This window comes from Lygodium microphyllum, chromosome 12 (assembly GCF_053477565.2).
Source record: "Lygodium microphyllum isolate KBCC chromosome 12, Lygodium_microphyllum_v1.1.10, whole genome shotgun sequence".
Classification (NCBI taxonomy): Eukaryota; Viridiplantae; Streptophyta; class Polypodiopsida; order Schizaeales; family Lygodiaceae; genus Lygodium; species Lygodium microphyllum.
Window position 1 is genome coordinate 105,768,160 of NC_141146.1, and position 23,549 is coordinate 105,791,708.

Below are 23,549 nucleotides of genomic sequence, written 5' to 3' on the forward strand. Positions count from 1 at the left end.
CTCGGGAAGCATTTCAAGGGTCATACAAAGGATGGGTTCCGAGGACTAATCCCGCTCTTAAATGTCTACGGATACACTCTCGATACGAAGAAAGCCGTCACTCTCTTGCTTTTCCCTCTCCGCTTGCGTCTTTTGGAGAGCACTAAACGAATGTATAAATCCTAACGATCCTTTTCTTTCTTTGGCTTTCTACGAGCTTGCGAGGGCAGTGGTCGTTTCCCCCTGTTCTTTCAAGCCAAGAGTTTGGAGTTTCTGCGTGACGCATTTGTTTTCCGCTGGAGGGAAACCTCGCCCGGGGCTCTTTCCTGTCATGGCTTCGGACGACCTCGATATGGAGGACGACAGTTGGCTTCAGGATAGCCCCCCTCGACTTAGCGAAGCTTTCTCCAAGCCTTTGAACAAGTAAGTTAATGTAGCGATGGAGGCGGAAATGACGATACAAGAGAAAGAAAAGGAACTTTGCTAAGATCAATAACGTTCCATTCTTTCTCTCTTTCTCTCTTTCTCTCTTTCTCTCTTTCTCTGTCTGTTTTTCTCACACACACGCACGCGCGCACTCGCGTATGCACAATTTCCTTCTTTATTATTAGCAGTGTCCACATACACGCACTCGTTTTCTTCGTTTAGAGAGAGAGAGAGAGAGAGAGAGAGAGAGAGAGAGAGAGAGAGAGAGAGAGAGAGAGAGAGAGAGAGAGAGAGAGAGAGAGAGAGAGAGAGAGAGAGAGAGAGAGAGAGAGATTCTCATTTGAATCATTTCATGCGTTGGATTGGCCCTGTTTGAAATGCTTTGGCACATCTGGCCTCCTCGAAATGGATTTATATTTGACACTTCGTGGTCGTATTGGCCACATTAAAGGCTCATTATTGTGGCATGTGGCTTCCATATACGGGCATGGGTTGTTATCCTTGACATGGATGAAGTTGCTCCATGGTTAGAGGTTTTTTGTACAGCTTCAATCACCGTTCATGCATGACGGTGCAGGAAGCTCCTAGTGTTCAAGGGCTTCAAAGAGTTTCATTCTTTTGCAGCTACCATGTGGTTGTTTTGAAGCTTCTCTTTTTAGCCGTGCATATGGCTTTTGCATGCTAGCCAAACAGGCTCTTGTACATTTAATTATTCTTTGATTCAATGACCATGTTGAGAGAGAGAGAGAGAGAGAGAGAGAGAGAGAGAGAGAGAGAGAGAGAGAGAGAGAGAGAGAGAGAGAGAGAGAGAGAGAGAGAGAGAGAGGGGGCTGTGTGAGCTGAGCTCCAACAAAAATTATCATAGGCATACTTGATCCTCATGCTTCATGATTTGCCGTAATAGTCCAAACTTGTCTCAAGAAACATGGTGTCTCCCTGTATCACATAATATACAGTGTAGTGGCATATGTAGCGCTCATTAGTGTCTATCGTTGACAGAAATGATCCCTCGCTATGATACCCTTGTATCTCCCTATCTTTGTCCTCAACTAGTGTGGTCACGTGTGGATTTGGCCAATAGCACATTTAAGGCCATTTGACAAACGTGTGTTTGTGATAAGCCATTTGTTAAGGGATGAAAGAAGTTTGTCTAGTACTAAGTGGTCTTCATACTTGGTTACTACATTGGACTCTCCCAATCCTCTTAGTGTTAAGTCTCACAATATCACTCAATTTAGCTTGGGATGGTTGAGCTACAAATCAGGGCAACCAAGGCTTTAGTTGAAAGGAGGGAGTTTGTTAATTCTCATCCCATGCAAGCTTAGCTAGGTGCACATCTGTGTCCACTAGAAGCAAGTGTCACGGCCAAGTGCACATTTGTGTGCTCTAGAAGCAAGTGTCACCTTTGTGAGTGTACACTAGGGTATGTAGTTTAAACATAGTGTATGAATTAGTACAATAGGTTCATAAAAAATGCAAATGAAGAGGAGATGGAATAAATGAAGAATGCTGAATGAAAACTAAGTGAACTAATTGAGTGTGTGTAGTGTGATTTGAGCAAGTCGCTTGCAGCATGGAAAATGTTTCTCAACATAGAAATAGGTTGCTAGTAGTAGATGAAGGGCTGAAGATGAAAAACATAGGGTGCAAGAAGCTCCAACACTGAAAACACAAAGTTCAACAGCTCAGACTAGTAGCAAAATATGTCATCTAGCACACAATAGATCCAATAGTATCAAAACATAGCTCATTGGTTGCGTTGTGTGTGAAATGTTTGGGTCCTCAAAGCATTGGCTACTCCATCAAACTCCAAGGGGAGCTTATAGAGCATAATCCCCACTAAATGGGTATCTGGAAGCGTAGATTGCATGTGCTGAAGCTGATCCTATACTAGTGTAACACAAAGTAAGAAAGGTTGGATAGTATCTTGTAGCTTGACCTTCATCCAGCTAACCATAGAGGGTCACTACATGCATGGTCGATGGAGCCGTATACAACATCTGGAGCTTTCTCACACCTTTGATGTTGTTGTGCAAGAGGTGATCGTTGGTAGAACCTTTTGAGAAATGTTAGGGTTGCATTTTGTGCATGTACAAAACATTCCATGCAGTACCTTTCCATATGCTTGTACTGTACGGTTTTGTATAGGATTCGTGTGCTTGAATTGTTTTGAAAAGGTAATCATTGCTCGCATGCAGAATCGGGCCGTTGGTGCTGCTTTTTGATTGTTTTTTGGGACTATTTGAAGTTTGAACTTACACTTTTTCTTTCACACTCCTCCCTTGTTCATGAATCATACTTCCTCTTCTCTTGTCCCTTACCACAAGGCTTAGCCATTATAAAAGGGCAGCCTTCTCCCCCCTATCTCACCATACAAATCAGTTTGCAGCTTGCTCGTCTTCTTCAATATTCTTCAAGCCACCATCTTCTTCAAGAACCCTACTTCCTCTCTCCTCCTTTCCCTTATATCTTCCAAGTTTCTCCTATCCCTATCTTCAAGGATCTCTACATGGAGCTCGAAGAGATTGATCATCGAGTCTCATATGCTTGAGGGGGGTGTTGAGTTGTTGCTCGAGTTGCGAGCACTAGGACCACTGCTTCACCACCCATTAGGACCTATGTGAGGCTCGGCTTGGGTAGTTCCTCTACTGCACATGCAGTTCTTGCAGTTTGCAAAGGATGGTCTAGTTAGAGAGCTTGAGTATGATGATGATGATGAGAACCTCATCAGTGATGGGGACTTTGGTGAGGTGTTTGAGGCTTCTTCTAGTGAGGATGACTCTCCACCTGATGTATATGGGCCCAACGATGAGTCCTCTTGAGTGATGAGCCATTTTGTACTTTGTCATTTAGTCTTTTTATGAGCATTGAGTGATAGGCTATAGCATCTACCATGGCAAATGCCATTTTGCATCTTTTTCTCTCACTCAATTGAATATACTACGGTTTACCCAACTTTAGTTTTAAGTTTCGACTCTTATATGGCCTTGTAATTGTTGTCTAAACTCAAATCCATGGCAACTTTGTGCTTTCCATGATTTCAAATCCATGGAAACTTTGTGCTTTCCATGATCTATCTTTAAGTTGCACAATTTATATGCGTGTAGGCTGATTTAATATATAATTTTATATGTATTTTTTAAATGAATGTATGAAACATGTTTTATTCTTGAAATTTTTGTGTATGTACTAAACTGCACATATTCGCGTACTGAATGTATTGTACTAAATGTACAAAACCACCTTGAAAAATGTATCCGAGAAGAGCAGAATATGTATTCCATGTGAGCACAGCTTCTTGAGAGTTGGATTTCGAGGCCGCACAATAGCTCTTGAAACCACGTATCATAATTGCTTATGCACAAACCATGCTTTCATAAGAGCACTCTATGTAGGGTAGTCAAGGCCATGAAGTCTATCATTAGTAGAGTAGTAGGGAGGTGGCACGTGTAGAGGACGAGATCAAAAGATAAAGGAAAGGAGAGAAATAGAATGAGTATACAGCCAAAACACAGCATAGATTGCATGAATCATGAGTTCACAACATAATGGATAAACAATTGATCATAGAAACGACTATTGAAAGAGGGAAAATCTGATCAATCTCAGCCAATAGAGCTTGAAAAGACAATCGCCTAGCTTATAGGGAAGTGGAAAACCGAAAATGCAGATAGTAACAGCAGTAAATGCAAGCAAACAGTAATTAAATAATGCATAAAATGAAAACATAGGCAGCAAATGGTTAGAAACAAGCCATTTGGCACCAGAAGCAGGTCACCTGGATAGTAGCAGCTAGGGACAATCAGGAACAGCAATTGGCAGACTTGCAATAGCATAAATAGCATTCTAGGACCTAACACAGATGTCTAATACCATGTCAGAAGTGGGTGTAGTGATGGAAGCGTACAAGACTGCTGTAATAGATTGCATAACACGAGAGATTGCGAGAAGAGAGAGAGAAGAAATAAGAACACTACAAAGAGGGAACTCATAAGTTTGCTTAGGAAATGGAATTCATATATCAAGACATGAGATATAGGTGCTCACAACAGTGAATAACCAGTTGTGGGGGCATTGGCATTGTCTCCCCCTCTCCAATAGGACCTGCAAATGATGAATGATTAGAGGAGAGCAACTAGCCTATAAATAGGCCAAATAGTTGGCCAACTATTGGGCCAATAAAATAATTATTTCGACCCTATAATAATGAGCAAGTACTCATAAATCAAGCGGTGTTGGAAAAAGAAATGCACAATAATACTATGTATATAAAACTTTTATACTTTTTTTCATCTCGAATGAAACTTGTTTCCAACATTTTACGAAACTCGTATGAAACTTATGAAACCCGTTTCATGCCTCCCATTTCAGAAACCCTTGATAACTATGCATGGAACCACCTGTTAGCAGATATTAGTCAGCTCATGGTGTGAGTCTGTGTGCAGAGGTTGGGCATTTTATGTAGCATTTTATGCACTATTTTATGGCACATTTTTGTGGCCATTTATGATGTATTTTTAGCATTTATTGTTGGCCGACCTGCATTTTATGCTCCCCACTTTTGTGGCTATTTATAGGGCTCCTCCTCCACAGTCTGTGGTACTTCAGCCATCAGTGGAGATCCTTCTGGGAGAGAGGAGCCGGTGCTGAGGAGCCCACGCAGCCAGTGACTCACCGTTGTATGCTGCTGTCTCGTGTTCGATATGGATTCCATTTCCCGAGCATACATCTGAGTTCTCATCTGTCTACTGTGTTCATTCTTTCTTCTGTCTTGTGTTTCAGCATTTATTTCAGCATATTCTTTACGCTTCCATTGCTGCACCACTTCTGACATGGTATCAGATTTCAGGCTGCAACCTATTTGTGCTGTGTTTTCTTGCTGATTTCAGGATTTTCACCCTTCTTGTTGATCAGCCAGCTGTCCTTCTTGCTGGCGACTGTTGATTTGCTGCTGGCGACAGTGTTTCAGCATTTGCGTTTTGCGTTTTTTTTTGGACAGATTTGCGTTTACTGCTGTTCCACTCTTTGCTGCCCGTGTTTCCTTCATTAAACTGCTGGCACCAGTCTTTAGCCCCTGTTTATTGAGTTTGCAGCTTGTGTTTTGCTGTTTACAGCATTATTTTTTCCTGTTTTTCTGATTATTCAGGCCGTTTTTGCTGTTTTTGGCAGTTTTAACCTGATTTTTTCACTTTGTGCAGCAGCTTTTGGCTTATTTTGGTCAGCCTTTGGGTTATATTGCATGTGAACTCACTATTTTTGGTGTTTTTGGTTGCGTTTTGGCTGTGCTCACTCTCCAAACGACCTTCTTTTCTTCTACTTCTCTTTTCTACCTCCTCCAGATGGCTCCTCCGTGCACCTCAAGTGAAGATAAGTTACATGGACCTGATTATCTCACATGGAGTGCTGTCATGAAAGCTTGGTTTGTGCAGAAGCGGCTATGGTACATCGTCTGTGGAGCTCTTGCTCGACCTCTCCGTCCTTTTCCTCTTCCTGAAGACTTTGATGAGGACAGCCATGAGGAAGCGGTGCTCACATGGGACTCGGACGATGCCCGTGCTTACTCGGCGTTGCTTCGGTGTATTTCTAAAGCGGTCTTACCGGCGGTTACCTCCTGTAGGACGTCTCCTGAAGTATGGCAGAAGTTGTAGCAGATGTACGAGGCACCTTCCACCATGCGGGCCGTCACACTTTATGGCCAGCTCCAACAGATGAAGTTTGAGCCGAAAGATACTATTCAGTCTTTTCTTCGTCGTGTTACGCAGGTACAGGACCAGCTTCAGCACATGCAATCTGCTCTTCCCGAGGTGCATCTTGTCGGGACGGTCCTCTACAAGCTCCCCCCGGAGTTTGATGGAGTGGCCAATGCTTTGTGGGCACAGACATCATCGACTCCTGTCAGTTTTACACATATGACCTCGATGCTTCTTGAGCATGAGGCATCCTTGAGATTACAGGGGCGGCTTCCGGCACATTATGGAGGTGAGGCTTATGTAGCTTCAGAGAGGGGTGACGGGAAGAAGAAGTCGAAGGCCCAGTGTTACCACTGTGGCAAGAAGGGACATTTGCGGAAGGACTGCAAGAAGTTAGCGGCTTCCAGGAAGAAGGAGCAGAAGACGAAGCGGGATGCTGACTCTACCGATGAGTCCTCTCCTTCATCAGACTCCGACTCCGATTCTCCGACCAAGGAGAAGTCCAAGGCGCGGAAGGGATCCTCTTCTTCGGATCGCGGGAAGGGCTTGGTGGCCCCTTCCTCGGCTGCTTTCTAGTGGTGGTGATGCGGTCATCCCTCACGACTCTCTTATGCCAGAGGAGTGTGAGCGGGTGTTGGTGGGGCTGCAGTGCCTCATCTATATTTTGATATAGATGCACAGGATCCAGAGAGGGATGTCCCTGACGCATCGACGGTATCTGGCAGTGAAATCCTAGAGACTGGTGTTAATTTTTGGGTTCATGATGAGCTATTCTTCTTGACAGAGAGCGAGAGGCTTTCGTCTGGAGCTCACATGAGGGGACACTTTGGTGGTTTGGCCAAAGGCCGGGAATCCATGGTCACATGTTCAGAGACATGTTTGGCAGATTGGCTTTGTCTGTCCTGAGTGACATAGGTGACATTACACAGAGAGCTGCTATGAGTCTTCTCTATTTTCAGGTGTTGTTGGTATGATCTACATCGACATCAGATACTCTCTGAGGCATCTTGGTGGTGGGCTGGCCACTCACCGCTTGGACATCCATGGTCCTTTTGGTGTTTCTTTGTTGTGTAGTTTATGATTCTCCATCATTATTTTATTGTATCAGATCACACATGATCTGAGAGAGGGTGTTAGCAGATATTAGTCAGCTCATGGTGTGAGTCTGTGTGCAGAGGTTGGGCATTTTATGTAGCATTTTATGCACTATTTTATGGCACATTTTTGTGGCCATTTATGATGTATTTTTAGCATTTATTGCTGGCCGACCAGCATTAAATGCTGGCCGACCTGCATTTTATGCTCCCCACTTTTGTGGCTATTTATAGGGCTCCTCCTCCACAGTCTGTGGTACTTCAGCCATCAGTGGAGATCCTTCTGGGAGAGAGGAGCCGGTGCTGAGGAGCCCACGTAGCCAGTGACTCACCGTTGTATGCTGCTGTCTCGTGTTCGATATGGATTCCATTTCCCGAGCATACATCTGAGTTCTCATCTGTCTACTGTGTTCATTCTTTCTTCTGTCTTGTGTTTCAGCATTTATTTCAGCATATTCTTTACGCTTCCATTGCTGCACCACTTCTGACACCACCAACTTAAGGGTTGAGAGTCAGAGGAGCAACTGTTGATCTAGTAGGCTAAATAAAACTGGCCATGCTAGCAAAGAACATGCCAACCATCTTAGCTTTGGTTACCATTGTCAAGTGGGCAACATGATCACCATGAAATAAGCATGGCACAATCTCATTTGTATAGCATAGGGATGAGGCCACCAAAGCAGTAGGAAAGTGGCCACCTAGTGAACTCAATGAAGCACACTAGAAACCACCATTCTTCAAAGAAGACTTGAGGAGTGCAGAGTTGCGGAGTGAATTCGGAAGGCTTGAAACACGGTCGAAGTAGTAGATGAAGAACGCATAGTTGACACACAGAGACCAAGCATCCTCCAAGCCCGAGTAAAAAGCCTCAAAAGATAAAGGTTAGGCCATGGTGAAGAAATCTCAAGCCAATTAGAAAAGAGATCGGTGGCATGTAGGATGATGATGGGGAATAGAGAGTAAGAGATACCCGGGGTGCTCGTGGTCAGCCAAGCCAAACAATCGAGAGTTCTATAGTTCACTACAAAGTTCACACACCCAAGCAATAGAAAAGCATAGAGATGAGAGCAAAATTGGAGTGAGTGTAGTGACTAGTAACAATAACAAACAAATTGGACCCTCTCCATAGTTGGAACACAAAATGCAAATGCAAGATTGTGCATATTATTAGATCAGCAAAAATGCAAAGTTTACCACTGTCTAGAGCAGTAAGCTGGCAAATGTAAAATCTTGGAGAGGTGCAACAACATGGTGACAAGTGCAATAGCCCAAACAAAGTAATTCCAGCCTCCAAAGATTGGTGACATGCAAGATAAGGATGTGGAATAGAGCAAGAGATACCTGGGTTACTCGTGGTCAACCAAGCCAAACAATCAGGAGTTTCATAGTTCATTACATAGTTCACGTACCCAAGCAGTAGAAAAACATAGAGATGAGAGCAAAACTGGAGTGAGAAGCTCTAGTAGTGAAAATGCAAAGTTCAACAACTTAGACCAATAGCAAAACAGGTTACCCAGCATGCAATAGGTTTTGGAGCATCTAAAGGCAACAATTTGATACTGGAAACAGTGAATAATAGTAGCACGAAGCACCAAAACCAAGAACATGGTTGTTTCATACCATGTGATAATGAGCAACGAAAGTAGAAGAATTGCAACTGCTAAGCTGATTGCTGCAGTTAAGTGCTTAATCAGGTTAAACCACCCTATTTGAGAAGGAAGGCTGGTTTCATGGTTCCATTGCCGGGAAAATCACTTAAATCTCTTGATTTGGTGAGCTCGAGGCACTTGATTGCAAGCCAAAGCTTTGTGCTAGTGCTGATTTTTGTGCTCAGGTGAGAAATTACAGCAACATGTCTTCATACAGTGAGATGGAATCAAGCAGTGATGATGCCTCTTAGTATGGACATTCTCATGGGAATGAAGGAAATGCAATGCCTAATCTTGGACAAGGCTCTCATGATGGACAACAAGCTGAAAATGTTGCTGTTGGCTAAGATGCAGGGCCTTCGAGCCGCCGTGAGGTAGATGAACAGCAAAGTGAAGAGGAATTTGATGACTAGTTCAAGAATCGGATGAGGAAAGCAGCAAATCTCTTTGCAGAATTGGCAAAGGATCCTTAGTTCACCTGATTTTTGAATGCTCCGAAGGACTGCAAGAAGAAGAAGTTAACTTCTACACCTTCGAGACAGCAAGATGCACCGAAAGTAGTGCCAAATCCTTCACTTGAAGCTCCTAAAGAGGCCAATGAAGCTAAACAGTTGGTACCTATGGGGCAAGGAATGCAAATGCAAGGCCATTATGGAAGTGCCAATCCAATGGATTTTGGACAGCTGGGCATGCATGCCATGATGGGGCAGCCAGGATACTTTGGTGGTAGTACGATTTTTCATGCAATGGTTGGCCAAGGGCCGCATACAGGAATGCATGGCACAAATCCCTATTTATGCAACAGCCAATGCATGGTGTGCAAGGCCCATTGTTTTCGGGTATGGTTGGAAATGTGCAAAACCCTATGTATGGTAGCATTGGCTTGATGCCTGGGGCACAAAGTGGAATGTTTGGCAATGCATCTGCACCCCCGAATGCTTATGGGGCTCAGGGAATGACTACTGGTCATCCAAATGCTTCATTTGGGCTTGGTCATGATGTAAATACAGCAAATGCACCCTTTTTGCAGCAGCCAGTGTATGACAACTTGACTCCCAAAGGGGAAGCAAAAGGCTCTGATGAGGGTGGAAAAGCAGTGAAGTTTGAGTCCTTCAGTGGTGCACAAGATAGGCTGAAAGCTTTGACCTTCATTCAGCAGTTTGATGCAGCCTATTCAGGGGGAAACTTCACCGAATCCTCTAAGATTCGAAAGGCAACCACTTTCTTGAAGGGGAATGCATTGCAGTGGTGGTCCACGCTCTTGATGCAAGGTAGAGCACCGTCAACATGGGTACAATTCAAGCAAATGTTTGCATCGAATTGGTTGACTAGTACCTTTGAGGTGCACATCATGACAGCTTGGCACAAGCTTGATGCAAAGGAATGCAAGAATTTAGAGCAATACAATAAGAAGTTTTGGGATGCATTGCTGCCCGTCATTTCTTATCATGCTGTACCCCTTCATGAGCAAGTGGAAAAATATGTATGTGGGCTGCCCAAAGGAATTAGGGATTTTTGCATAAAATCCACCGTGTCTAGCATGTCTTAGCTCATAGAGACTGCTACTACAGCCGATGCTTTGCTGCGTGGAAAGGATTCGGGCTTCCAAGAGAGCGGGGAGAAGCCGAATAAAAAGTTGTTTAAGGCTGAGAAAAGGGGCATAATCTGAAAACCAGCCTAAAAAGAGGCCAAAACAGCAAAGAAAGGGCTTGAAAACATTGCACAACGTAGGGAATTGATGACTGCAAATAAATGCTTTATTTGTGAACAGGAGGGTTATATTGCCAAGAATTGTCCCAATAGGCAGCAAGCTGCAAAATCAGAAAGTCAGGGAGATCCTAAGGATAAAAGGCCCAAAACATCAGTGGGATTGGTGTCCGATGTTGTTAGTGATCAGCCCAATAATGATGCTACTGAGTTGTGTAGAGCATGGGGCAAAATTAGGAATCAGCATGCATTGATCTTCTTTGCTAATGGCGCACGAGCCAACTTCATCTCTATTGACATGGCAGCCCGTCTAGGCATCAAAGAGGGTGAGCTGAGAGCCATGGGGGAAGTTGGAATGGCATGTAAGGGTCATGCAAAACCTGTCACACCACTCATTGGAAAGCTTCGGTTGCACATACAGGGATATGTGGACAACAAAGAGTTTTACATTGCTCCACTTGAGGATTGTGATGTGTTGTTGGGTATGCCATGGTGCCACCGTATGCATGTAGTGATTGATTCATATGCAAAAGAGATCACTATTCAACATAAGGGAAAGACACTCACACTTGATCTGTCCCTATTGTATCCGCAATTGCTATTTCTAAAGTAATGAAAAATCATCTTTCAGCGTATTTAGTTTTTGCTAAGGATAAGGATGATAGTGAGAATGTTGGAAATATGTCTAAATTAGAGAAGGATTGCATGTCATTTTTGAAAATGTATGTTGATTGCTTCTCTCAGTCACTTCCAAGGCAGCTACCACCTGAAAGACCCGAAGATCATGGCATAGACCTTATCCTTGGAAGTAGCCCTCCTAATAAACCACCCTATAGAGTCAGTGCAGCCCAACAGGAGATTATGAGTCAAGTAAATGAGCTGTTAGAAAAAGGGTTGATTCAGCCCAGCTCATCTCCTTTCTGTTCTCCAGTGCTTTTGGTGCAGAAAAAGGATGGTTCATGGTGTATATGTATTGACTATCGTGCTCTGAACAAGATCATGATAAAGAACCGCTTTCCGATCCCTCGGATCGATGATGTTAAGGATAGATTGTAGGGGGCAGCAATATTCAGCCGTATAGATTTGAAAAGTGGGTATCATTAGATACGCATTAGATTGGAGGGTGTGCCTAAGATAGCTTTCAGGATATCTTTTGGGTTATATGAATTTCTTGTCATGCCTTTTGGACTTACGAATGCTCCTGCCACTTTTAATTGAATGATGGATCGCATCTTTCGGCCACATAGAGCATTTGTGGGTACTTTCTTTGATGACATGATTGTCTATTTAAAGAATGAGACGGAGCATAGAAAGCACTTGGACATTGTTTTTAATGAGCTACGTAAGCATAGGCTGGTTATCAATGACAAGAAAAGTGAATTCTTTTTGCATAAAATCCACTTCTGGGGACATATTGTATCGGCTGATGGTATTCGTATGGATCGTACTAAGGTTGTAGCAATACGTTCATGGCCAGCTTTGAAGAATGTTCATGAGATCTGCAGCTTCTTGGGTTTATGTTCTTACTATAGGAAGTATGTACGCGGGTTTGCTGAAATTGCATCTCCATTACATGCTTTGTAAAAGAAAGTGTGCCATTTAGATGGATAGCAATAGAAATTTCAGCATTTGAAAAGTTGAAGGAAAAGATGACTTCAGATCCTGTACTTGTGTTGCTTGATCTAAGGAAGTCATTTTTGGTTCAGTGTGATGCATGTGGTAATAGCATTGGGACTGTTCTAATGCAAGATGGCCGAGTTGTGGCTTATGAGAGCCGAATTCTCCATGGTGCAAAGAGGAATTTACAGGTTTATGAGAAAGAGCTCTTGGTTGTAATTCATGTACTGTCTACGTGGAAACATTATTTGTTGGGGGCTGATTTTACAGTGTAGACAGACCATCAGACTTTGAGGTACTTTCTGACGCAAACTAAGTTGTCAGAGAAGCATATGAGATGGGCAAATTTTCTCTCTATGTTTCATTTTCAGATTGTACACATTGATGGTCAAAAGAATGTTGTGGCTGATGCACTGTCACGTAAGCCACAAATTTCAGCCGTCACTATGGTTTATCACACTGAGTTGGATGCCATGAAAGAGCAATATGCTGTTGATTCGGACTTTGCTAATGTTTATGATCAGCTTTGCAATGGCCAAAGGCATGAGCATTTCATGCTAAGAGATGGATTTCTGATGATGCATGGACGACTGTGTCACAAAGCAGTTGAGACCTAGAGTGATCATTGAAAGTCATGCTCCTCCGTATGCAGGACACAGAGGTATTGATGCCACAGTCAAGGCAGTGGAGCATTTCTTTTATTGGCCAGCTTTGAGGCATGATGTAGAGCAGTATGTCAGAAGGTAAAGCATGATAGGCAAAAGATGCCGGGCTTGCTGCAGCCCTTGCCTATTCTAGATAGGCCTTGGCAGAGCATTGCTATGGACTTTATCTTTGAGCTTCCTAGGACACCTAGAGGGAATGATGGGATATGGACTATTATTTGCAGGTTTAGCAAACAAGCCCATTTCATTCCGGTGAGGAAGAAGATAAAGGCTGATCATATGGCACAATTATTTATCCAGCACATTTTCAAGTATCATGGTATGCTTGAGTCGATCATTAGCACAAATTCAGCCAGAGGTTGAGGAACTAGATGAGATTTTGGTACCCGAGCAGATTTTGGCACATAAGGAAAGGAAGGTCAGAGGTAAAATTTCCAGAAGATATTTGGTGAAGTTTCAAAACTATTCACCAATGAATGCAAAATGGATGGAAGAGGATGACTTGGCAGACCATCCTCAATTGTTGCAACTTTATCTCGATGCCTTTTAGTTAGAGCCGACTTTGGATCTGGCTTACTCAGGTTCAGTAGAGCAGGGGTCCCGAGCATTGCCTGATGCTCAAGGGGGTGGTAGCACTTCCACTCTACCGGTTTTGGACAGCTCTCGTATGAAGTGGATCTCGGATGTATTCAGCATACATCCAAGGTAGTGTGTTGACAGTATGTCTGCCATGAGGTCACTACTCGGTGTACTAGTCACTGTGAGATACATGTATATGAGTATGGTTGTCACCGCGGCTCTAAGAGTATACTTATGCATGAGTTTTTGGACCAGTTTGGCATGAGTTTTTGCCTCGGTTTTGAGATCAATTTCTGATTAGTTTCAGCTCAGTTTTTGATCAGTTTCAGAACCATTTATGATCACTTTGGTATCAGTTTTGCATCAGTTTTTGCATTAGTTTCTGATCAGTTTTTTTACCATCAGCTTGTGATCAGTTTGGAGTCACATTTGCAGCCATTGTGATCAGTTCTCATATCAGTCCATGATCAGTTTATGATCAGGTCATGCTCAGTTTTTAATGGTTTACAGCTGATTCCATGGACAGCCACATGTAAACGAATGTCATTGACAGTTTCAGCCATGGTTTATGTTGAGAATATGCTTTAATGTGGTTTTGAAGTCAAAACGGTTGAGAAACATGAGTTATGGATGCATCGAATGGTTACTAGCAACAGTTTTGGATTGTTTTTCAGTTTTCTATTATGTTTGCTAGCTGGATATTTTCAATAAGTTTTACGCATATGCAACGGTTCGACAACAGTGGCTAATGTTGTGGTGATTGTCATGCCAAATTGAAATTCCAGTGCAGTATACTTTTGCTTTGGTCCAATGTAGTGCAATCGAGGACGATTGCAAGGTTTTCAAGGGGGAGGTCTGTCACGGGGACGTGAAAATTTGAGATGCTTTAATCTTGCTAGTAACATTTGATTAAGTTATTAATCAAATGTGCAAGGTTGTTTAGCAAATGTGATGCACATGGCAGTTATTTCATGGGAACGGACCAAGGACCCCGAAGATGTAGTGGGTGTTAAAGCAAAAGTTGTGTTAAGTTATGCCAACTGGGTTTTGGTGTTCAGCTAGTGCCAAGTTGGACCCTAGGACAATTGTTTGGCCATTAAGTGTCAGTGGTGACACTAGGGACTAGCATTAATTAATTAATTAATGCTAGTCTAAGGGTCAACAGAGGTTGGGAACCACTCCAAGTTGCAAATGGCCTAGCCAATTTCATTACAGATGGACATGTTTAATTTTGGGCAGGGTCAAAAGGGCTAAAATTAAATTTCAGAATTAATTAATTCTGAAAAATTAATTTAATGGCTGAAAATGCATTAGGAAGGTTGCCACTTGGCAAAACTTTCCCATGCAACTAGGGAGAAGGCTATTGGAGGGTGGTGTAAGCTGAATTGCAGTCGTTCGGAGCTTGGTAGAGGGAGAGGAGGTGATCAGATTTGGCTCTGAAAGAGGCAACGGCGACTGATCGCGCGCCGTGATAGGACAGGGGGCAGTAGGATTTCTCTTCCGCCTCAGGAGAGGCGGCGGTAGAAGAGGAGGGCTCACCAGTTGAGCTGGTGCTTTACCCCCCTTTTGAAGCTGTTGGTGCCATCGGATTTGTCATTAGAACTACGAATCAAAAGATACATTTCAGCTGATTTTCTCTCTCTCTACAGTATTTTCTGATCTCCTCCAGTCTATGCTCAAGCATTCTCAGTAATTCTCAGCCATTGGTAGTAGAGTACAGCCAAATTTGGTGGACAACAGAGAGTTTACTGCTGTAAACCCTAAATTACAGCAGTAATTAGGGTTTAGCAGCCACCTTGGGACCCGTGCCATCAGTCAAAGGCATTGTGCACTGAAATCAGCACCGGAAATTCGTGGAATTGTGAGGATTTCAAATGCCAGTCCATCTATTGTAAATTTGGGGCAGCATTTGACCAGTTGGGGTTCCATTAGAGCAAGTCCTGGGTGAAAATCAAGGGGCAATTTGCCCGAATGCTTTGCTGATTATTGGAACAGCAAGGGGCTTTTGAATCAGCCAAGGAGATCGTGAAATCTCGGCTTGTAATTTATCCATCAACAATTGAAATTAAAGAAATACTGAAAGGGGCGCCAATTTTGGGGCCAACAGGGTGTCCACTGTCCAAGTTTATGAAAGTAAAGTGGGCATTTCAGTTAACGTTCATTTGCTAATTGCTGTAGTTAGGTGCTTAATCAGGTTAAACCACCCTATCCGAGAAGGAAGGCTGGTTTCAATCTACATAGACTCCACTCCATTCTTGTTACATTGAATCACATTCACTTGGAAAGAGGTAGACTGAAGGTACTATTGGTCATCTCATGCCATTCATCTATGGCTTGTTCTGTACATTTCTTCTATCATGATCAGGATTCCATTGCCCATTTATTCATTGTATGAGGACAGTGGACACCCTGTTGGCCCCAAAACTGGCGCCCCTTTCGGTATTTCTTTAATTTCAATTGTTGATGGATAAATTACAAGCCGAGATTTCACGATTTCCTTGGCTGATTCAAAAGCCCCTTGCTGTTCCAATAATCAGCAAAGCATTCGGGCAAATTGCCCCTTGATTTTCACCTAGGACTTGCTCTAATGGAACCCCAATTGGTCAAATGCTGCCCCAAATTTACAATAGATGGGTTGGCAAATCCTCACAATTCCACAAATTTTTGGTGCTGATTTCAATGTACAATGCCTTTGACTGATGGCACGGGTCCCAAGGTGGTTGCTAAACCCTAATTACTGCTGTAATTTAGTGTTTACAGCAGTAAACTCTCTGCTGTCCACTAAATTTGGCTGTACTCTACTACCAATGGCTGAGAATTACTGAGAATGCTTGAGCATAGATTGGAGGAGATGAGAGAATGCTTTAGAGAGAGAGAAAATCATCTGAAATGTATCTTTTGATTCGTAACTTTGTGACAAATATGATGGCACCAACAGCTTCAGCTCAGCTGAGCTTAGCTGATGAGCCCTCCTCTTCTACTGCCGCCTCTCTTGAGGCAGAAGAGAAATCCTGCTGCCCCCTGTCCTATCGCGGCGTGTGATCAGTCGTCGTCGCCTTTCTCAGAGCCAAATTTGATCACCTCCTCTCCCTCTACCAAGCTCTGAACGATTGCAATTCAGCTTACACCACCCTCCAATAGTCTTCTCCCTAGTTGCATGGAAAAGTTTTGCCAAGTGGTAGCCTTCCTAATGCATTTTCAGCCATTAAATTAAATTTTCAGAATTAATTAATTCTGAAAATTAAATTTAGCCCTTTTGACCTGCCCAAAATTAAACATGCCCATCTGTAATGAAATTGGCCAGGCCATTTGCAACTTGGAGTGGTTCCCAATCTCTGTTGACCCTTAGACTAGTGTCACCACTGACACTTAATGGCCAAACTGTTGTCCTAGGGTCCAACCTGGCACCAACTGACCACCAAAACCCAGTTCGCATAACTTAACACAACTTTTGCCTTTAAAACCCATTGCATCCTCGGGGTCCTTGGTCCGTTCCCATGAAATAACTGCCATGTGCATCACATGTGCTAAACAACCTTGCACATTTGATTAATAACTTAATCAAATGTTACTAGCAAGATTAAAGCATCTCAAATTTTCACGTCCCCGTGACATAGACTCTAGGGCGAGACTTGGGACAAATGAGCTAGTGCTAAATGGGCCCCCCAACTTACTAGAAAGGTGCCCATATACGAGCCTAACACCTATGAAATGTATACCACTAATAAAATCTATATATTCTACTTAGGCCAAAGTCTTGAATTTTCAGCCATGCCTTGGTGGCTGCACCTTCAAATCTTGTCCTACATGGAGATGGGGATAATGTCTTGTTTCTCAAGGCCTAAGATCAGACATGCCTTAGCTTTCTTAGTGGCATGGAGATGGAGTTGTTGGCTTCTCTCTAGAGGTCAAGTTTTGTGCACCTTCATCTATCACTTTGTCTATTGTTCTTCCTTAGAGGTTTTCTTTTTGGTGGAGTTCCTTCCCTCCTTGAATTACACGTCCCTCTTCTTCAGTCCTTTGGACTGTGTTTTGCTCCCATCTCAGCTATTGATCATCTTCATTGACTCCCTTTCCACATAGTTGCCCTTAATGGTGATCTGGCTGTGTACTTATTGCCTTACATTATTAAGTTAATTATTGGGTGGAGCATGTCTCTCTCATTGTCTTGGATGCCTTTTTGGGCCTTAGAGGGGGTGTTCAGCAACGAAGATTAAAGGCTAGCATTAGATATCAATTTACATGCACTAATGCATAATCATTGCTCCTTAATTCAGCCCTAAAAGGTATGACATATGCACCAAAATCCAAAATCCCCTATAAAAGGGACTGTTGTGGGGGCCCCTATTGTCATCCTCATTCATTTCGAGTCCACTCTTCCTTTGGGTCTCTATTAACCACTCTCAGTCTTCAACAAAGTGCTCCCTCTACCCTCAGTTGATTGCCCTTGTGTAGTAGGGTGGTGGATTGTCACTGGAGCTGCTGCCTACAGAGTCTGGGCTGCTGCAACACCTTCTGCCTGCATAGACCATGCTGCCACCCATGGAGGAGGTCCATCACCCTGCATGACACCTGCCGTGGCTGCGTTTTATTCTGCTGTCGGTGTGTTCTACGCTAGGATAGGCCACCCTCTTGTCGCCTTCAACATCCAACTTGCTACCTGCCATGTCATCATTTCAGTCGGGACTGCTGCATTTTCTGCTCCTACTTCTGTTACAGCCTGCCAGTTATCATTTGGAGTAGTCTATCTTTTCGAAGGCATTTTGATATAGTAGACAATGCCGTTTCTGCTGCTGTTGCCCATGGACCTTCATGAAGGCTTTTTGAGTCAGTAGACATTCAAGTTTTTTGCTGCTACAAGTCCTTCCATCAACAGTCAAGTTCGTTTTTGCTGCTGCCCTTGGATATCATCCTTGTCATCACCCACAGCTATGGAGGATTGCTTATCTCTTCACTGCTGTCCACCTTCATCCGGTGTCTTTTTCGACATCCACCTACTCAGAGGACTGTCTTTCACTCCCTCATAGTACAGATTCCTTCTCAGCTGCTTTCCCTTGAACAGCCAGAACATTGGAGTTATCTCCAGGCACTTTGTCAATGCCAGACTTTGTGGTTCACGCCTCAGCCTTGGTCACAGAGACATGAAAGCTAGGGGCCCCCATTGTCTTATCATTGTATGTCATTCATCATTCTTTCATTCTTTGGGTTTTCAAGTTCATTCATTGTGAGTGTTTGTTGTGCAGCCTAGCCCTCACTTTCCTTCTCGAGGTCTTTAGGTTCTTGTGTTGTCTTTCACGCTCCCTCCATCCCTTTGACACTCATTTTACTTGTCTTCTCTTTAAGCTTTGCTTGAGAGAGAGAGAGAGAGAGAGAGAGAGAGAGAGAGAGGGAGGCAGGCTGACATCAAGTTTTTTGCTGTATATTAGGCGATCCAAGGCTTTGAATATTGATGACCTTCTCAAAGATCACCTCAAGGAGAGGGACAAGAAGCTGGAGAGGGAAAGAAAAAGAAAGAAGATTTCCCCCTATGATTCTGATTCGGAAGATTCATGTGATGATCTTAAGAGGAAGACTCGAAAGGAAGGGCAATTTGAGGAACTCGTGGACATGTGTGAGAAACAAGTATGTTGTTGGGGTTCTTTCTTAATAATTATAACTATTCAGACCCTTTGCAAAAAGGTGCTGAATTTTAATACAGCAAGTCTATAGTTGAGAGAAAAAGGATGGCCTCAGTAGTTGTTCACCATTAAGAAATTTTCAGAAAGGTTTCAACTTGTAAAGACCACTCCAAAATCTCTTTTGACAGGCTGAAAGTCCATGAAAAACAGCTTACATAATAATTACAGAGATAGTTGCAGTGCATGAAATGGATGGAAATATTGAATACTAAGATAACTAGTACCTTTATACCATTTAACACTAGTATCATAATTGAGCTGAAAAAGCAGGTTTGAGCATCTTTTTGAGTATGAATTTCTTAAGAGTTCCCCAAGTGTGAATCAACCTTAAAAGCTCAGAATGATCCAGTGGCTCTTCTCACTTGAGTGAGAAGCCAACATTTTGGAAACTTGACAGCAGCCTATAGAATGATTGGTTTTGTATATCCTTCTTGAAATGACTGACACAAGTTCTTTCTTTCTTGTCTCTATTTTCTGCTTCTCTTTCCTTTTCTCTGCCAGGTTCATGCTGGTGAAGCAACTATAGAAGTCCCTAAATGGGGGGAGAGATTATTTGGCTTACGGGTACTGCAGATCACTTTCCAAGCAACTTGTTTGCTTCATACCTCTTTCTTCTTTTCTCTAAGCATGCTAAGTTTTTACAGAGGCAGGAGCTTGGTAATATCCAACAAGTAACGCCTAAAGATCCTATTGTAGAATCTCTTTTTGCTGCAAGTGGAAAAGTCATGGAGGAGTTTCCTGTTCAGGACAAAGCAGGTATAGATTTGGATATGGATATGTTTTTTTTGAAAATTGTCCAACTGTCCTTGACATTGTATGTTAAGGCTTGCACATTGTAAACAGGGCCAATGGCAGAAGCGTTAATGACACAGCTTTTGAGGAGTGGATGGCTCTCTGCCCTGAGTGTCAAACTCAACAATGAGATTTTTCATTGGATCTTAAACACAAGTAGGCTTTAACTTGAAGATAGATTCTAACAATTTATTTTCAAGTTTCAACTTTCATGTTTAGAATGTTTGGTTTTATGTTTGATAGTTGCCTTTGAGTTTGTCAGTGTTATACTCAATCGACAATAACCTGGGGAAGTCGGCTTGCAGTTTTCTTTGTCATTTTTTGCAGAATTCAAAGGTGTGAGCAGGCTATCAAAAACTTCCTAGTAATGTGAATGGCTTAGATGTTTCACACTAAGGTCGCTTTTGGTATGTAGGATAATAAAGGCTATCGATTGGTGCCTTCATATGAATCAGTCTTGAGGATTTTGGAAGCTTATGGATACCTTGGGTCAACACTTTCAAGTAATGAGATAACAGACGGTCAGTTTTCTGCTACTGTTCAACAGCTGCAAGCTCTTTTATTGTGTAATGGTGGTTGCAAGCATGACTATTGCACCAAACGAAAAGTGGCTGATTTCTGTTCAGATCTTCTGATAGTGTCTGTTTTAGATACTTCATGTGTCTTGATGGCATGGTTGTAGCTCATTGTCCAAATGTACCAAACTATAGTGCCAGTGATTTAACTCCCATCTACAATGGTGCTGTAAAGAAATACTTTGACATAGAAACACAAATAACAATCGTATGACAAAGCATAGATTGATAAACGAACTCAGTTAGGGTCAGGGTAACTCAGAGACAATGAACATAGAAAATAACTGAAGTGATATAACTGCTGAATATACAATGCTCATGCAGCAAACACACCATGCAGTGAATAAATACTGAACCTTGAACTCCTGTATCTTAAGGATTAGGGCAGGGGTAATGAGCAAGGCAGCCTCCGGATGTTCGAACACCAGCAAACGCAATAGTGAGAAGCCAGATCTGATGCAGACGGCAGTGAGGAGAGAAAGACTAAAAACGTAGGCATGACAGCCTGCAAGAGAGAGAAAGACTAAAAACGCAAGCAGGACAGCTTGCAGGAGAGAGAAAACTGCCAAACGCAGGCTGGATAGCCTGGCGACAGTTGGAGGAGAGAGAAAACTGCCAAACGCAGGCTGCAGATGATGTGGCAGGCAGTACGGCAGCAGGTTAGTACAGGAACAATAGTCGCCTGGCTGGGATCAGCTCCAAACTGCGAGAAGAGGGTTGGAAATTAGGCGCCAACAGCAATGGACAGCTTCGATTGAGATGTTCTTTGCGAACAAGGTGTGGGTAGCAAGCTGAAACACGTGAAATTTGCAAAAATGAGATTGAGGGCTGAATGGAGGGCAGCATATGTATTTATAGAAAGTTTGGGCCCTCCCAAGTGGGTTTGCACTTATTGGACACAGAAACTCTCTAGGATCGTGTTTCTTTTAAATAAACAAGGTTTCTTCATGAATTAAGCAAGTTTTGGGGCTGTTTAAGTAAGACTAATGCATTTTTAACTCAACAGGTGCCTTGTAGTTTCCTTCCCTTGAGAGTCTTGTGCCTTCATATGAATCAACCTGGAGGATTTTGGAAGCTTATGGATATCTTGGGTCAATAGTTTCCAAATAATGAGATAATAGACGTCATTTTTCTGGTGTTGTTCAACATCCTTAAGCTCTTTTATTGTGTCATGGCAGTTGCAAGCATGACTTTTGCACCAAAGGTACTGTGCAACCTCTTCCATTTCCCTTGAAGGCTGGCTGATTTGTGTTCAGATCTTCTTATAGTGTCTGTTTTAGATATTTCATGTGTCTCGATGGCATGGTTGTAGCTTATTGTCCAAATTTACCAAACTAAAACACCAGTGATTAACTCCCATCTACAATATCACTTCCCTTGAGAGAGTTGTCGGAATAGTACTGAATGTTCCAACAAATTTAAAAATCGCTTGAGTATCCTTCTAGGCTAGATCTCTTGTGCCCAACCAGTTGCTCCTCAAGTCACAAGACGTCTGTGCCATCATGAAAGACCAGCCTAAGATTTCTCCTAGAGACCTCTTGAGCTCTTAGAGAATTCCAAAGGTAGTGTCTTTGTGTCTCCACTACCTTTTTGCATCTAGCAGAGGCAACATGAATCCTATCGTATTCAAGCCAATAACCAATTGCAAAATCATGTGTGGCAAGAGCTAGATGTAGAGTAAGATCTCCCTAGGCTAGAAAATATTGTCCAATCTTCTCTAGAATTTCGATAAGAAAGGTGACGAAATGCCTTGTTGGAAAGTCCTGTGTGGCATGAGCTGGATGCAGAGTAAGATTTCCCTAGTCTAGAAAATATTGTCCAATTTCCTCTAGAATTTAGATAAGAAAGGTGAGGAAATGCCTTCTCGGTGCTAGTGTTGAGTGTCTAATGGTGTTGCTCTAATCCTACCCATTTGATGCCCCTCCCATACTAGATGTTAAAGCCAATAGGAAACAGAGACTCCCTATTTAGATAAGAAAGGTGAGGAAATGCCTTCTCGGTGCTAGTGTTGAGTGTCTATTGGTGTTGCTCTAATCCTACCCATTTGATGCCCCTCCCATATTGGATGTTAAAGCCAATAGGAAACAGAGCCTCCCTAGGAAGGGGTCCTTGCAAATGAGATAGTAGAGGTCTTTGATAAGCATTCCCTCACATTATTTTAGATATTTCTAATAGAGGAGATAGGAATAATGTTTATCATGTATGCTTGGTAAAATGGAAGGATTGTTTAGAAGAGAGTTCAACATGGGAGCGCATGAGCACTATTCAAGAAATGTTTTGCAATTTGTAAATTAGACCTTCCCAATTCCGTTTTCAAGACAAAAACAGTTCCTAAGGGGAAGGAAGTGTTGCATAATTAAAGTGCTAATTAATTAATTTAGTATCTACAAGGAATCATTTTAGGGAGTTGTGACCGTGTATTATAGAACATACATGTACCGGGTTTAAGGGGGCCACGACATGTAAGTGACTTCTGACCAAGGGCTTAGGCCATTCAACATACAGGGATTCAGCCATTTAATATGTTTGCATAGGGGCTAGACATGCTTACACTTGCTAAGCATTTATGTAATTAATTACAAAATTGGTCTATGCCAAGGCTGGGAGGAAAAAATATGCAGCTCACAGACTCTTTTCTCTTTCTTCTCTTTCCTGTTCAACTGTTGAGGCCCTGAAATACAGATACAACCATTGTTAAGTCTTATTTATCACACCCGAGACATTATGCCATAAGGCATTGCGGTTTGAACCCATGCACGAGGCATTTTCTTTGTGTCCACCGGAAGACTATGGTGACCGAGGATGGGCTGATGATATGGTGGGTGGGCGTGGTTGGGGAGTTGATTTGCAGGCACTTGCAGTGTCGACCCATGTGTCAGCCAACTATTCCAGTTGGACTGATCAGACATGTTAGATTGGTCTAACAGGTGGTGGGCTATTCTGGATGCCTGTTTAAGGCAAACCCTTCTTATTTTTAGGGATCGTGAGTATTCATTGAATCTTAGCCACTCCTTAACAGCTTCCAGTGTTGGGACGGTTAATTGGGTATACTCTGTAGTATGGAGGGCTGACTGTGCAGGTTTTTTATAGGGGCTGGA

The 23,549-nt window shown here is 42.8% G+C and overlaps 1 protein-coding gene across 4 annotated transcripts in view; it reads left to right on the forward strand.

Moving 5' to 3' along the window:
• Window positions 1-39: 39 nt before the first annotated feature.
• LOC148028135 (actin protein 2/3 complex subunit-like protein) overlaps window positions 40-23,549 on the forward strand; it is a 65,162-nt gene continuing 41,652 nt past the window's right edge. For 2 of the 4 annotated variants that reach the window (XM_087689815.1, XM_087689813.1), the window contains exons 1-7: window positions 42-402; window positions 18,833-19,028; window positions 19,586-19,648; window positions 19,729-19,840; window positions 19,928-20,032; window positions 20,139-20,212; window positions 20,292-20,397. In XM_087689815.1, the coding sequence (XP_087545941.1) occupies window positions 62-402; window positions 18,833-19,028; window positions 19,586-19,648; window positions 19,729-19,840; window positions 19,928-20,032; window positions 20,139-20,212; window positions 20,292-20,397 (997 nt within the window). In that variant the 5' untranslated portion in view covers window positions 42-61. Of the gene's footprint in view, window positions 403-18,832; window positions 19,029-19,585; window positions 19,649-19,728; window positions 19,841-19,927; window positions 20,033-20,138; window positions 20,213-20,291; window positions 20,398-23,549 lie in introns of all 4 variants that reach the window. The other 2 variants (XM_087689814.1, XM_087689812.1) reach the window with 2 other exon arrangements.